The sequence below is a fragment of the Sclerotinia sclerotiorum genome, genomic scaffold (assembly GCF_000146945.2).
Source record: "Sclerotinia sclerotiorum 1980 UF-70 scaffold_3 genomic scaffold, whole genome shotgun sequence".
NCBI lineage: Eukaryota > Fungi > Ascomycota > Leotiomycetes > Helotiales > Sclerotiniaceae > Sclerotinia > Sclerotinia sclerotiorum.
The window spans coordinates 1,495,902-1,511,721 of NW_001820833.1; the positions used below are offsets into that span (position 1 = coordinate 1,495,902).

The following is a 15,820-nucleotide window of genomic DNA, read 5'->3' on the forward strand; positions in this document are numbered from 1 at the left end:
AAGTAGCATGAATCTATCCTAAAATCTTCAATGAAGGAGATCACATAGGTAGTCTCAATAACAATTTTGCTCCTCGAAAGCAAATGATCGACAGGTACATATCCACAAGTCCTAGTAGCTTTTCCCGTCTCATCCGTAAAGGTCCATCTCCGAAGACCATGAACCCGTCGGTAGTTATAAAAGTCCCGTCCATCGGCTGCTCATGGAATTTTGGCTATATGTGGAGAAGGCTGAGTTATTAATAATCCAATAGGTCAGGTTATATAACCCCGCTATTCGTATCTTCCATGCCAACCCTGGACTCCTCATCGTGAACTGGAAAATTTTGTATTTGGATACGAGAGATGCAATTAACTTCTCGACCGCATGTATATTCCATGTACTATTAAATCCTCGTAAAGTTTCTTTGACCTCCTTTTGCGTTTATCAGGCTGCAGTCAGCAGGATCCAGACCTCAATCTTGAAACTGTCACCATGAATCCTTCTAGAATAATAGAAGCTATTCCGGTCCTTATTCCGTCCCGGTTCCAGGGAAACTGCCTATGCTACCATTTTCACTGCCACTATTTTTTAAGATTATTTAATGCTCAGAACACGATGCCTTGAAATTCATCCAAGGGTCTACTCCACTGCTTCTTGAACCTGTATAAAGCCTTTGTGCAATAGATAAGCGCTGACCATTCGCTCAGATTACCTACATATAGTGAGCTTCCAAGAAAGTCATAGATAGGTGCAAAGGATTAACGAAAGCCTGAAAATAACGGGCCATGTGACAAAAGCAACTAGACATCATGCGGGTGAAACAGCTCAATGGTAATCTTACGAACTATCACACCGTTGCTTGTATAATATAAGCTTCGGCTAATTAGCTTGGCCCTGCAATGTTTCTGTGGGATGAGAATTGAAATTATGCTTATGTGGGAGTATCAATGCTGATACAAATGGGATGAGATGGTTATAAGGTGGATCCTTTGTGATGATCTGATGATTCTAATGATAGAATTAATCATGATTTTGAGGCGGAGTAGAAAATTAGATGTTTGATAGATTAGATGATATTGTACTATACCCCTAGTACCTAGGTAAGGGAGAGGAAGGTGAAGTAAAGGAGTTATAGGGTGTGATAAGAATGGTAGGAGGGGTAAACGATGCTCCGACCGTCGTACAGTGATTTTGACGAAGATATACTTAGCGACCAGACAGACTAGTTAGTCTGTGCACCCACAGTTGACTTCTCATAGACATGCAACAAAATGTCGACTCACTATTGGTCATGTGTTTTTAGATAACCAAGGTTCGGCGCTGTACTCGTACAGAGAAAGCAAAGAAAGTCAACGATGACTGAAGGGCAAAAGTAGATGTGCAACAACAATTACCTAGCCATATATCTCATCATGTGTTTTTAGCTAAGCACAATTCGCAAGATCTAAGACTTGCAACGGTAGCCAGAATTGACCTCAATAGCAACCATAAACATAAGGCTGACAATTTTCAAACCAAATGCAAATGTCAACCTTGGAATGTTACAGCCTTCTCAATTATGGTGCCTCCAATGGCACCTCAATCTGCTCCCCCCTTAAATCGAAGTTCAACACTACCTAATACCTCTTCTGCCCGAATCACACCACATGAAAGATCATATCTTGCGCCAGAAGATGCCATATTTCAACCCTCACCACCTCGTAAACCACCGGCGACTGCCAACCAATTGCGTATGACAAATGGAGATGCTGGGAGATTGAGAAGTAGAGGAAGACATAATGAAAGAACGAAAAGTAGCCATAGAAGACAAAAGGCCACTTGGAAGAAACTGTTATGGGTGAAGCAATCTTGTATGGTATAGTGTCGTTCTATATGTGTATAATTGTACTCATCAATTGAAATAGATCCTGACAACTACACGGATCAAGACACCTTTCTCGAACATCTTCAGAGAAATCCCCGTCTTCAGCCTTATGATTTCTGGCCATTGGTAGCAGACTCGACGGTTATAGTTCAACATGTTTGCTCTGTCATAATATTCGTCGTTTCTTTCGTTGGGATATATCAAGAACATGTTTCCCCCGTCTCTGTGGTTGGATGGGGATCTATAGCTACCTTTCTAGGTTGGTTATTATGGGACCTATGGGTGGGACGAGAAGAATATACTCGTCCAGCATTTCCACCTCCGCAGGCTTTTCCGCACAATATATCTGCAACAAGTTCAACACCAAATCTATTGGCAACTGCTGCAACTGCTGCAAATGGGCCAAAACATGCCTTTTCAGTCTCAACATCATCTCTTCAATCCACGGCCTCGAATCAAACCCAATCACCTCCAACGCGGCCAATTTATACACCACATAATCCACCGTTTTCACATCGTACTTCACTTCGCCTGTCAACTGCCAAATCGGCGGTCTTAATATATTTTGTCCTCCTAGGTCTTTCTCCTATTCTTAAGTCTCTCACGAGATCTACTTCATCGGATTCAATCTGGGCAATGTCATTTCTGCTATTTACGATAAACATATTCTTCTTCGACTACGCTACCCCATCCCCCTCTTACTCATCGAGCTACTCACCCTCGAATACGAAAAACAAAAACATCCCTGCCAGTCTTAGTACAAATGCTGCTCTAATGGCCTCTACAGTTCTCGCTTCCCGCCTTCCTAGTACAGGACAAGTCTTTAGCCTGACGCTTTTCTCCATAGAAGTTTTTGGACTCTTTCCTGTTTTCCGTCGTTATACTCGGTTACACTCTCTACGTGGTCATCTAATCCTCACCCTACTGCTTGTTTTCGGCGCGGGCGGCGGTGTAGGATTAGTACTGCCACAATCGGGACGTTCGGCTTGGGATTGGAAAAGTGGATTAATTGGCGTTGTATTAGGGACTTTAATAACGGGATTGGCCATGGGTGGGTGTAGTTGGTGGTTAATTGGGCTGCAGAAATATAAAAATGAGATCCATGGGCCATGGGATCCAGCGAGACCGGTTATTAGAAGAGCCTGGGATGATTATTAGAGGAGGGGATTCGAAGTATGTAGACTTATTAATCATAAAGACTTATTACACCTATAGATTTTATGTGAGGATTGGTAATGTCGCTGAATTGGCATAGTTGCAAGATTTCGCGTACCAGCTCCCTTCCTTCATTGGGTTGCCTCATCTTTTTTATTCCAGTCAAATGATCCCACCTACCCAGCAAGATAAATGCAAACAAAAAGAGGATCGCTCAGCTTATCTATCAGTCCAATTCATTTTTCCTTCTCTCACTTACTCTCACCTACTCTTCCCAGTACCAATAATCTCATCACTAGAACTTTTGATTTGACCAAGTTTGACACAGGTGCAGCTATATATAAGGTTACTCTTGGAAACTTTAAGCTTCATATCCGTATATTCCACATTTCCTTTCTCAAGCTTTATTCTCCTTCTTCTTGTTTTGATGCGTTTTCCACTTCCTCCGTATTACTCTCAGTTGTCCCTCCTCTTCATTGTCTTGTCTCTTTTTTTCTATTGTCTTTTGAATTTTTGAGTAGGGCATATATTGATAGCTTTTTGCTGAAGAAGAGAAAAGAGTAGCGTTGATGTGTTTGTATTTTTTTGGGTAAAGCCGTTCACCTATCTCTTCCTGGAAATGGTCACCCTTCGTTAATTCATGAATAGATGTGTACTTCTTTGTATTATTGCCTAACTCTTGTACCTTGTAGCTCTATTTCCATGTGGAGAATATGTCACTAGCATCTTCACGCTTGGAAGTACTGCTCAACTCTCTGAGATCTTCATTGCTCCTCTTTCAGTGTCGATTCAACGGGCTAAAATGGAAAGGGGGGTGTGGGCTAGGGTTCCGAAAATGCTAAAAAGCTTATCTTGGCAAGGTAAACAACGGGTAAGGTTAGGAAATAATTTAGATAAGTCTCGCAGTCCTACTTTCCTCCCCTATGTGTGCTTTTCTTTTCTCGGGCATCAGGCCACTTGCTCCTTGCGTCTTTGGTGATGTACTTTAGATCATGTGCCACATCATTGCATGCAGAAATCAGCTAAGTTTCTCATTTCTCAAAGCTGATTATTATGATTTATTTATGATGACAATATTACCTTGCAACGAAAATTTACAGAACCAAGACCTACACCAAGTTCCTATTTACGTTATGCTTCAATTCGACCTTTTTTTTTTTGCTGAAATAATATTTCATAGGAGTGGTTTTGATGGAGCTGTGAAATCTCAGAGTCATTGATCAATACTTTTGTAAACACTGATGCATGACAAGGGTTTTCGAGCTTTTAGCAGTGATCAAGTCAACTCAACACTAGTTAAAGTTATAATCACACATTAACGTGTAAAGCTCCTCTGTTTCTCGAGTAATTAGCTTTCCGTCGATCTTTCCGTTTTTCTACCTGCTTCCCTATCAGATTAGTTTCTAGCATCTTTCACCGACCTCCTCTTCCCCTCCCTCTCTCTTCCCCTCCCCCTCTCTTCCCCTCCCTCTCTCTTCCCCTCCCTCTCTCTTTCCCAAACCTAGTTCTCTTTCCTTTGCGTCAGTATCTAGTATTGCATTTCCTCTATTTTGTTTTCTGGATTTTAAAAATCCAATTTCCCACAATATACCTACTCGAGCACAGGTTATCACGAACAAATTTATGCTGCATACTTTTCCACTGTGCTATTTTCATTAAAATGATCATCCGCGTCACCAGCCATCCTACTTGCTCTTTTTGTTACGGTCTCGCATCTACAAAATTGCTTTGTGGTTCATGCAAATCCATTACCTATTGCTCTGCAAAATGTCAGAAATTGGACTGGCCTCTTCACAAAGTCTTATGTAAAGCATTTGCTTCATTACGCCCACGCCCTTCTGAGCGCCATAAACTCATCCTCTATTTTCCGGTTGACTCTACCTACGCGAAATTGGGGTGGTTTCCGTGTCCGGAAATTCCGCAGGCACAAGGCAGTGATGAAGAAACAGAACTTCTATTTCGCAAGCAAATTAATTTCGAGGTTTAAAATTTCACCACAGCGTGTATTGATATGCTTGCTAATTTTTTCAAACAGGGAGACACCATAAATTCATCATTTATAATTTCTTGTGCAGGCCATCTAGATGGTGGCTCAAAACTCAACCAAAGCATCATTTCTGTTCCAGATGGCCCTGATTTGCATGGACCTGTAATCGTATTTCGAAAAGATCGTCCTGGTTCTCCCTCAATTATCTTGGATATCGCTTTGGCAGATTTCCGTGTCGTTATAAAACTCTTGAAACAGTTATCATCGCTCCCGAACAATAGTAGAGGCAATGAGGCAGTAAAAATGAATACTAAGTTAACGCAAGGCGTTCTGTTTGCTCCCTCGCGAAAGAAAAGCTACGACGCCGCCAGCATTCCTGACTATCATCCAATTTACGATAAGGAACCTACTAGTGTCACGAAGCAATTAGGGATTCCACTAATCGTGGAAGAGACCACTCGAGGAGTTGATTCAGACGACCAGTTCGACGACGATAGTTTGAGAACTCGAATTTGTAATGCACTTCATATTGACATTGACCCTGATAGCAAGACGTGGGGAAAAACACTTCCAGGATGGCGAAGAAAAATCGGGCACTTTCTGGTTGCAAGGCAAGACAAACGAGACATTACCTTCGATCAATTAATTGATATTGTTAATTTAATCGACTGCCTATCTTACCCAATGCCTAATTTATTGACTCGCCCGGCGAGGGAGCAACTTCTCTATGATTTCTCAATAAGGAGCATTAGATTTCGATAAAAAGACTCGATGGTGAAATTCGATCGAGCTAGATTAAGGGCACGACCTCTCCTTATAGCAACTCGGATGACCTAGCTTGCTCTGTGGGAGAAAGAATTTCATGGTCATCAGAAGAAGTAAATTGGGTAAAAAGATTCCGGTTCCTTTTAGAAATGCTGTATGGGTTGCCTTTTCAAGAAATACAATGATGATTATGTTGTTATACAATAGACTGGGATTTGCAGTTAAAGTCCGTGAAGTGTTTTTTGAGTTTGTTTGCTTCTTTTGAAGTTTGTATGGAGGTGTCAGCGCAGTTTGGATCTAGAATTCCGCTTTTTGGTTTGCCGAATTCAAGACATTCACTTCTATTGTCAGAGTAGTGCTAGCAAAATTCACCAACGTTCCCGTTAGTGTATTTTGACTATACTTTAAGCTCTTAACAAAGGATGATATCTTTGTACAGGAGTATCTCCCTCTGTAGCGAGTAGTATGGATAGATATCACTTAATCAAATCTTTCATTTCTTATTTATCTTGGATTTCCCTTTAAAACTATTCCCATCCTGGCCAAATTTTTCTATCAAAATCTCTTTGCTTTAATTTGTCTTTCTTGTTACAACAAGCTATTCATCATTTTAAATTTTGGAATGAGACTGCGCCTTTGTGGCGGAACCCATCAGCCTTCCTCACAGCTAGCAGTATAATAAATGGATGAACCGTATTAATTATAATTATTAACTATTCAAAAGTTGCCCCATTTTCAGATACAAAACTTATAGTAATAAGTTTTTGCACAGCCCGTTTGGAACTTCTTTACCTTCAATATCTTTCTCCTACTTTCTCAAGCTTTTTGATGATCGCATCATCTCTTTCTTAAATTAGCAATCTGACTCCATTCACAGACAAACTTTAATTTCATTCTTTTACCTGATGAGTTTACACGGATTTCTATTCACTATGTTTGATGAGAAGTGATCAATTCCGACTACACTGCACACAAAGCTATCCATTTCGTTCTTATTTCTGATCCATTGCGTACCTGGGTGCCTTTTATTTTATGACGAGATAAAATTCTACGATTAGATAAAAAGTCTTCACGAGCTACTAAGCTACCTACTTCAATGACCTCACGACGCAACCCAATTTTTGGCCCGCGGGTCTCAATCTCCTCCTTTGGTCCCAGAATCGAGCACCCAAAATGCGGATACTGTACAGAAAATGCTTTGATCCCATGTACAACCTGCGATGCTACCTGGTACTGTTCAACAAAGTGCCAGGACGGGGATCGCACAGTTCATGAGATTATTTGCCAGAAATACATAGATTTCATTACTGCAAATCCATGCCCCGAAGACACCTTCGATAAGAAATACAGACTCGGTCTCCTTCTGCCGGTGGACTCGGAAGATTTTGAGTTAGCTTGGATCGCCAATGGTTCTAGGGGCAAGTCTGTGGCAACGTTCCTTCAATATTACGACCAGGATCGGATAGACACTCGCAAGACTCTTGTTGATTGTAACATGGCAAGCAAGGACTTTGATCATCGCATTATTCTAGCCGTTCGGGGGGACTTTTTAACCGATAACTCTCCGCCAAATGCATGCATCAGCCATATCATGGCTAGCGATTTGAAATATCCTTTGAAGGGTCCCGTTGCTGTTGTTAGCGAGCGTGGTGATGGTGATTCTGGAAACGTACAACATTTTCAGCCACGCGATTTCAGAATTCTTATTGACTTCCTCTATAACTATGATGGAAGGCCAAAACTTGAGATTGGGCACGCTTGTGGTGATCATTCTAAGGGTATTGTGGGTAAGAGGATGAGTCGTTTTTTGAATTTTCTCACCGGAAAAGCTCAAGATGGAAAGGGAAATTCGACTACAAATGCTCCCTTCGATGCTGAGGAAGAAAGAACCTACGGGAAACTTGATGGATCCTTTTTCGGCCCAGATAGGATTCTAGAATCTGAGTCTCTCCTTCCGAGACATGAGTCTCAGCACTCGGAGCCTGGCGTTGACCTTGGTAGTCTTGAGGACGATGGTTCTCCGATTGACAAGCCTGAATCCTTCGTTCTGCCAGATTTCCTACCTGACTGGATTAGGGAGTCTGATGCAATTGCCACAGGACCTATTATACGTTCAAACACAGCTCCATCCCTTTCGGTAGTCGGTACGAAAACGACGATGAAAAAGCCTGCCAGTATGGAAAGCATAGAAATTACCTCAGCTTCGCCAATTACCCAAACCTTCCCAGTCGCGAAGCCTAGCAATGAAATACCACACGACGACAACATTTCTATCAGGAATTCTCTTGATATCATTAATTGTTACAATCCAAATAGAGCTGGAAATAACCACAGTGCATCGTTATCGATTGATTTAGCCAGACAAATCCCATCTGTCTCAGCCACCACATCATTTTTTCAACCTAAGCCGATTCGGAAGGACAAAGAACCCTTGACACTCAATGCGAGAAATTCTTTCTTCAGTCGTCCAAAATCTCATAGCATGGAAACAAACCGTGATCGAGTGTTGTCTCGGCGAAGTATTGCTGGTTCCATTATGTCACCATGGACAGTGTAAGGATGTAAGAATGGGATTTACAGTGCTTTTGACACATATTATATGTTTTTGGAAATTTTTATCTGCTAGAAATTTGGGCTTAGATGTAGCTTTCATTCAAATAGAGATGGATAGAGACAGACAGACGGGGAGAAAAGGATTTAATATTGGTTTTGGGTTGGAAAGTTTTATTGCGGTAGGCGTGAGGGTGTTAAAATTTGGGAAAAAATGCTGCGAATGGTGGGAATGGTTATGGGGAAGGTGGGTTTTCTGATACTTTAATTTTGATACTTTTGGTAGCCTCTTCAATGGTGCCTGGAGGTCGTGGTTGGTTTTTATGGCATTTTGGGTATTTCTTTGAATTTTAGATGGTTCCTAGATGCTCTGTCAATGGAGTATGGTGGAGCTTTAGAATGGTATGTTTGAGTTTGGTAAATTGTACTTGCTGTGCTGCATTTGAATTTCTCTCAAACCATTATTGCTACGCTTTTTACACTGTGTATTCATGTTCGCACTCGTGAGTTATCAGGGTGATTCTTGAGTAGGAGCTGTTCTGAATTCAGAGATGGGGGGAGCTTTTCTTCATTCCTTCTCACTATTAGCCTAGTAATAGTAGGCATGAATCCACATAATATATCATATCGTCAATCTCTCATGTAGATGTGTCGATTAAAGAGAATTGCCATGCATCCTCTTGCGGAATGGTATAGGAAACTTTTTCACTTTGGTGAATTCAGGAGATGGGGTGGCTCCCGCACATGACCAACATCAACGCTCCTCCCCTTACTACCCTCGCTTGCATATGTAATCTTACGATAACTTTCAAAGGCCTCAAGTCCCGCCTCAACCTCAAACTTTCGACAAAGTTGCTCTTTGCCGTTCTTAAACAACCGGTTCGTCCTAGAGTAGAAGACCTTAAGCTTGTCGCCCGTCTAATCCATTCTGGAAAACGGCACCATACCGAGTGTCCAACTATCTCAGCATTTGCTCCTGTTTCTCTTCCTCCAGGTAAAGAGAGTTCTAATCGTGGTGTCAAAAATATAGACACCCACTGTACTGGTGACCATAAAGTCCTTGGTGTATCCAATACACCGAAGTTACAATCTCAACAGCAATATCACTTCCACCAGAGGATCCGCAATGCGTACGCATATTTCTGATCACATGAGACTTCGAATCCTCATCCGCAAAACTGGGTATGTCGACAATGCTGGGCCAATGAGAGAAAGAATATCAATATGAATCGTGCAAAAATCCTATATCAATTAGAAAAGCACTCTACCCAAACCTGTGAGTTGATATAAGCATGACATTACATGGAGCCTCGTTGATATAAAGAAATGAAACCTCATTATTGGAACGGTTTTGTTACAAGACAGGAGAAGAAGGAAATTTCCGCACAGCATGTCGAGGGCGTGACAAAATTTTCATTCTATGATCGTTCACCTGCATACGTGATTTACGGCAATGTATTTACGAGGGTCTTCCAAACAAACAGATCGAAAGAAGCGTCGCGAGAAGTTTACGGCAGATTCGAATAACAACGCCGCCCTCTGATCGCTGATGTCAAGAGATTGCATTTCAGCATCGGCGGGCCCGGAAATAGTTGGCATAAGATCCTTGATTTTGTGTTAGTTGCCCGACGAGATAAAAAGCCGTTGACACCACACCGCGTGGAAGCTTCTGTTGTGGCCAATGACGACAATCCAAACAATGTTCTTCTTGACTTCATGTTTGAATACGACGAAGGGAAACAGAATGAAGCACGCTAAGACATTGAGGCGAAGTTTGGCTGGAAGGAGAAATTTGACACTCACTTTGAACGGTTTAAGGAATACAGAAATGAGGGTAGTGATAATCTTGGGTCGATGAGATTTCGCTATGCGATATTTCGGGTGTGACGTCTCAAAGAAATTTAAGCACCGTGAATGCATGGATATTGTGTGCCTTGGGTAGCAGTGCATTGGAGAATATATCTGCTTGCGGAATCACAGATCTATCAGGCATCATCCTATTCCATTGTTAGAGATCATCAAAGGCATTGTATTATTGTAGCCTATTTGGAAGCATACCTAGCAAGTATCCCATACCTACCTTTGTGGAATCGATCGATCTACTGAATCTGCACCCTTGTTTTGCAAGAAGAAACAACACATTATAGCCACTACGCAGTGCAATTCCAAAATCCGAATTCTGATGCAACTCCCATGAGATCATGCAGATCAAGTCGACTCGCAGATTTTGACCGTCGTTCCTTGCAACAGTTGGAAACCTCCGTGGACTCCGACTTAATTTTTGGTAGATTGCCCAATCAAGACCGGTAAGAATTTAGCGTCCGACGCGTCTTTAATAGGCTGCCCATTTTCAATGAGAACATAAAACCATCTGACCTCTTTCTTCCTCGACACCAAATTTTGTTTCCGAGCATCGTGTGCGCCAGGAAGGTTTTGCGGATGATGACCCTGATTCAGCACCAGCCAGCCTGCATGCAATCCGACCTAATTACCCTGAACACATGCCTTTCCGATATCACCTCCTTGATGGATATCCGTAAAGCTTCATGCGAAGATAAGGAAAGTTCTTCGTGTATTCGATTGATTGTTCTTATAGGTAGTCCATAGATGGATAATCACCTGCATGAACGAGCCTTTGGGAGCCCAAGCCTCAAAGTCAAAACATCTTGCGATAGATAGGATTAGATATCTATCTCGATTCTCGACGGATATCCAGCCGGTCATCCCTTGTCTAAATCCTGGAAGCTGGATTCCAGTATCGTGGATTTGCCACTATATGCAGACATAGTGTGTTTGATAAACAGATAAGAATGCGATGCGTTGGGGGTTGCTGACAGACCGACCTATCGCCTTGGACGACCACACCGATCATTAATGCTTATCTTCCGAGACTAAACCGTCGCGGCCCGTTTCTATCCAGACCATGGTCGATAGACGTGAAAATAAACACCACGGTGTATCAAAATTCTGCAGTATTCAGACACGAAGAGATGCTCTCGATATTGCATATTTGCATTATATCATTCGTACATATAGTATGGCACATCCGAAAGCTTTTCTCAAACCCTCCTGATAGAGTTTATTGGCAATGCGGCCTCTAGATTCAATTGCTAATTAAATACTACTCTGACGGTCCACGTTGAAAAAATGTGCCCCCGCAGGATATTCTTCGGCCAACAAAGCATCGATCATTAACAGCCTGTACACAAGAGTATGAGTGGCTTGCAAGATAGAGTCAGGTAAGGCCGTTAACATCATCATATTTCCTTTACTCGTTCGGCTCAATTCTCATTGACCTTGACCTGAACATGTGCTTTTACCAACGGTTGTTTCATGCACCCAGGATATTGACAGTATGCAGCAAACTCAGGAACGGCACATAACAAGTTCTTGTATTGTACGCTTCTCGTCAAGTCTAGGACGGACGATCCCCTCTATTACTGGCTGTCATGAACAATACAAGCATTTCAACCCCGTTATCGCTAAGTCTATCGAAAGTGGGATTCACAAGGATTCCAGCAATGTCATTTTTAGTGGCGGAAAATGCTCCAGCTGCTGTCATTTATCCTCAACTTTCTATGGCGGAGTTGATTGGATACTGTCTAGTAACTTCTTACACGGGGCTTTTGCTCTACGCCTAGATATTCCAATTATGGAAGGTTGGGCCTAAACCACAGTGGCGGGAATCGTGTGAAGGATTCTGTTTGGCGCACGGCCGGGCTTACCTGATAAGCTCCATCAAGCTTTGCGGCCTGCATCTTTGAAGAGAGTTAAGCTTTGCTTGTCCAGATTGAATGCGGGGCTCTAGCTTATCGGAATTCCCAGAAAAGGCAGGTGAATATGTAAATGTCATATCACCGGTTTCTAGCTTCCTTGAAAGACGGTATAACTGAATTTCAAGGGTTGTGTGTTCAAACCTATACGAGGACCCTGGAGAAGTACAACGAGTCGCGAGTCGTTGTACCATATTCGGCTTGCTCCACAGCACAATGGCACGCTTCATTTCTTATCTGTTTACAAGATAGATTTACAACATCCGAAGTAGTCCCACGGAGAGTAGCACGGGAATAATCTCTACATAAGTCGCTGGTCCGCCGTTTTCTCTCTCTTCAGCCCTTTTGATCTGCTGCGAGCACTGGCTTTCAATATGGACTCGCCACGAGAGACCGACGTTGTTTACGAGGAAAAGACACATGGAGCCCCATCTATCAACAAGGCTTCCGAATCCCTTGATTCCAAAGATGTCCAGAATGACAAGTTCGGAAAGGCGCCTTACGAAAGCGAGATTTTCTCTCAAACGGATGAAGAAGCACGCGGGGGGATAGTGAATGCGCTCGAGACTGCGGAAGATATTGTTACTGCTGTCATTAATGTCGAAGATGACCCAACTTTGAACCCTTGGACGTTCCGCATGTTTTTCATTGGTGTGTACAGTCCTTAGCATTTTATTATGTTTATGCTAATGAGTCTTCAGGTATGGGTCTGTCGGCTTTCGGAGCTGTACTCCAAGAAATTTTCTACTTCAAGCCTCAAGTCATTTATGTATCAGTCAGTAAGTTCATGATATCTAATCCATTGCTTTTTTTTTGTGCATACGTCTAATTTTTTTTTAGTGTTCTTAACTGTCATCGCATATGCCATTGGAATATTCATGGCTTTTGCCATTCCAAGACGGGGTGCAGTCGGTCGATTCCTTAATCCTGGTCCATTCAATCAAAAGGAACATGCTGCCGCTGTCATAATGGCATCGGCCGCTGCAGTTTCGGCTCTATCAACAGAAGCACTTGCAGCACAAAAGCTTTGGTACGGAGGATACCCCAGTCAAGCTGCTGGTGTATTCTTGACTTTAGCCTCACAATTGATTGGATATGGCATTGCAGGTATGATGAGGAGTAGTCTTCTGTGGCCTACGAAGATGCTTTATCCAGCAAACCTTCCTGTTACTACTGTTTTGGAAACTTTACATAAGGAGAAAGCAACCAACCAGAAGAGAATGAAGATTTTCTGGCTTATTTTCTTCGCTCTATTGGTTTGGGAGTTGCTTCCCGAGGTATGAAAATCCCGTTAATTGTATGAGCTTCTTCAAAGCATTACTGACACTACACAGTACATTTTCCCTCTTCTTATTGGTGTTTCAATTTTCTGTCTTGCAGACCAACACAACCTTGTCTTCACCAATCTTTTCGGAGGTGCAAACGGAAACGAGGGTGTTGGTTTCCTGTCTCTTTCCTTCGACTGGAATTATGTCGCTAGTTTTGGATCCCCGCTATGGCTGCCCCTTCAAACCCTGGTAAACAGCTTCGTCGGTACTCTCGGCTGCATTATTCTCTTCATGGCCGTGTACTATGGTAACATTTGGAGAGCGCAAGATTTCCCATTCTTGTCTCAACAGTTGTTCAATGGCGATTCTAACTCCACATACTATGATACCTTCAATGAGACGACAATCCTCAACGACGATTTCACCGTGAATGAGGAGGCTCTTGAAGCTGGAGGTATTCCTTACATGGCTTCCACTTACATTGTCTACCTCATCACATCCAATATGGGGTTTACTGCTAATTTTGTCCACATGTTCCTTTGGAATTATGATGACATTAAAGCTGGATGGGCTTGGGCCAACAAAGCTACGCTCAAGAAGATGCTTACCCCATCTCATTATATATTCTGGAAAGGCAATAGTGGCACACGTAGCGAAGAAGAAAAGCAAGCTATGAGAAACGACCCCAACATTGATCCACATTACAAAGTTATGTTGGATTACGATGAAGTCCCCGATCTGTGGTACTTCTTAGCATTCTTGGCAAGCTTCATCACTTCAATGGCTTGTCTTTATGCTATGAAGTCAACTCTTCCATGGTGGGGTTTGATTGTGGCTATGCTTTTTTTGGTGCTTTTCATGTTGTTCTTTGGCGCTCAGTATGCCATTACTGGTTTTCAATTCAATATCGAACCTGTTGCTCAAACCCTTGCTGGATATTTATTCCCTGGAGCTCCCCTTGGTAAGTTACATCATCAAGTATTTTATCACACTGCTAATAACCAAACTAGCAAATATGTATTTCACAACCTTCACCTACAATGCTCTTCAACAAGGGCAGTATCTTCTCCGAGATTTGAAACTTGCTCAACAAAACAAGCTTTCTCCAAAAGTCACTTACACAACCCAGATTATCGGGTGTATCTTTGGTGCTTGTCTCAATTATGTTATGATGATCACGTAAGTTCTCTCTTTTCATCCCTGATTCTTTTACACGCTAACAAATTTTAGCATCGTCAAGAATCAAACTCCAAAACTTCTCACCATTGAAGGAACACCAATTTGGTCAGGAGCCAACGTCCAGTCATTCAACTCACTCGCAATAGCCTGGGCTATTGCTCCAAAGATGTTCTCTATCGGTGCTCGCTACCAATGGGTAACCATCGCATATCTCCTCGGATTCCTCGTCCCCGTACCCTTCTGGATTATGCACCGATATTTCCCTCATCAACGTATCTGGTCTTACCTCAACCTCTCAATCATCCTTTGGTATTTCGGATACCTTTGCGTCGGTATCAACGCCAGTGTCTTCATGTACTATTACATCGGAGCATTCGGCCAATTCTACCTCCGCAAATGGAGACCAAAGTTTTTCGTCAAGTGGAATTACTTGGTCTCTGCCGGTCTTGACGGTGGAACCCAAGTCATGGTATTTTTACTCACTTTCGCTGTTGCAGGAGGAAGTGGAGTTAGCAGACCATTTCCAACTTGGGCTGGAAATCCCGCAAGCGGTAATGTGGACAAATGTATGTATAATGAGGCTAATGGATAATCATGTGGTTTTATTTGGGTGGGCCAAAAAAAAAAAAAGGAAGGAATGGAAATGACAGTTTGGATGAAATGAATGATGGTCCGGTATTTAGAACTGTGGCAATAGTTAAAATTAGATGTTAATGAGTAATGTCAATATACCCTTTTTGAATCATCTCAGACTAATATCTGCTTTACTTGATTACATGTGAGCTTTGGGAACTTGCACAACGACGCCATTCTCCGATGTTTTAGATTGATCTCACTTATGGTTGAGCATATTTCGTGCTTGGAGCCTGGTATAAGCATATGAGATATATCGTCAAGAGATATCATTTCAACGAACTCATCTCGTCAGACTAGATAGTATCTGACTAGACAAACTTTACATCAACTGCCACCATCTCCATTGTTCTTCAAAGCGCCAATATTCAATGCGGTCTATTGCCTTGATGTGCTTATGATCTGTTCACTTTCTTCTTGTGGAGGGAATAATCTTACTCTTCCCTACTGCGTTCGCTCTTGGGCTATTAAGAATTGAATGATTGCTCAAGCTATGGCAGAGTTATAATACTGTCACTACTGGCCACCGAGCCGTGGAGAGAGTTTTGGTAACCGTAGGACCGTACTCCGTATATGAGCCCATTGTAGCAGCTTCTCGATATAACAACCATCATGTTTGTCATATCTTTCTGGTACGGCTGGGTATATTTCGATAATATGGCAG

At 42.3% G+C, this 15,820-nt stretch overlaps 7 protein-coding genes across 7 annotated transcripts; 5 read left to right on the forward strand and 2 right to left on the reverse strand.

Moving 5' to 3' along the window:
* Positions 1 to 1,540: 1,540 nt before the first annotated feature.
* SS1G_02670 (hypothetical protein) lies at positions 1,541 to 3,004 on the forward strand (the record flags this gene model as incomplete). The annotated part of the gene is made up of 2 exons (XM_001596400.1): positions 1,541 to 1,832; positions 1,887 to 3,004. 2 exons carry the CDS (start codon positions 1,541 to 1,543, stop codon positions 3,002 to 3,004), a joined length of 1,410 nt encoding a protein of 469 aa, XP_001596450.1.
* A 1,657-nt stretch (positions 3,005 to 4,661) lies between these two features.
* On the forward strand, positions 4,662 to 5,750 carry SS1G_02671 (predicted protein; the record flags this gene model as incomplete). The annotated part of the gene is made up of 2 exons (XM_001596401.1): positions 4,662 to 4,982; positions 5,037 to 5,750. The coding sequence occupies 2 exons, from the start codon at positions 4,662 to 4,664 to the stop codon at positions 5,748 to 5,750; spliced, it is 1,035 nt and encodes a 344-aa protein (XP_001596451.1).
* A 1,099-nt stretch (positions 5,751 to 6,849) lies between these two features.
* SS1G_02672 (predicted protein) lies at positions 6,850 to 8,310 on the forward strand (the record flags this gene model as incomplete). Its single annotated transcript, XM_001596402.1, has 1 exon — positions 6,850 to 8,310. One exon carries the CDS (start codon positions 6,850 to 6,852, stop codon positions 8,308 to 8,310), a length of 1,461 nt encoding a protein of 486 aa, XP_001596452.1.
* A 737-nt stretch (positions 8,311 to 9,047) lies between these two features.
* Positions 9,048 to 9,449, forward strand: SS1G_02673 (predicted protein; the record flags this gene model as incomplete). The annotated part of the gene is made up of 1 exon (XM_001596403.1): positions 9,048 to 9,449. The coding sequence occupies one exon, from the start codon at positions 9,048 to 9,050 to the stop codon at positions 9,447 to 9,449; it is 402 nt and encodes a 133-aa protein (XP_001596453.1).
* Positions 9,450 to 9,731: 282 nt separating this feature from the next.
* Positions 9,732 to 10,445, reverse strand: SS1G_02674 (predicted protein; the record flags this gene model as incomplete). Its single annotated transcript, XM_001596404.1, has 4 exons — positions 9,732 to 9,908; positions 9,960 to 10,148; positions 10,213 to 10,300; positions 10,384 to 10,445. The coding sequence occupies 4 exons, from the start codon at positions 10,443 to 10,445 to the stop codon at positions 9,732 to 9,734; spliced, it is 516 nt and encodes a 171-aa protein (XP_001596454.1).
* A 1,139-nt stretch (positions 10,446 to 11,584) lies between these two features.
* Positions 11,585 to 12,061, reverse strand: SS1G_02675 (predicted protein; the record flags this gene model as incomplete). The annotated part of the gene is made up of 2 exons (XM_001596405.1): positions 11,585 to 11,737; positions 12,029 to 12,061. The coding sequence occupies 2 exons, from the start codon at positions 12,059 to 12,061 to the stop codon at positions 11,585 to 11,587; spliced, it is 186 nt and encodes a 61-aa protein (XP_001596455.1).
* A 389-nt stretch (positions 12,062 to 12,450) lies between these two features.
* On the forward strand, positions 12,451 to 15,115 carry SS1G_02676 (hypothetical protein; the record flags this gene model as incomplete). Its single annotated transcript, XM_001596406.1, has 6 exons — positions 12,451 to 12,727; positions 12,778 to 12,855; positions 12,917 to 13,353; positions 13,411 to 14,305; positions 14,355 to 14,523; positions 14,575 to 15,115. 6 exons carry the CDS (start codon positions 12,451 to 12,453, stop codon positions 15,113 to 15,115), a joined length of 2,397 nt encoding a protein of 798 aa, XP_001596456.1.
* Between the last annotated feature and the right edge of the window lie 705 nt (positions 15,116 to 15,820).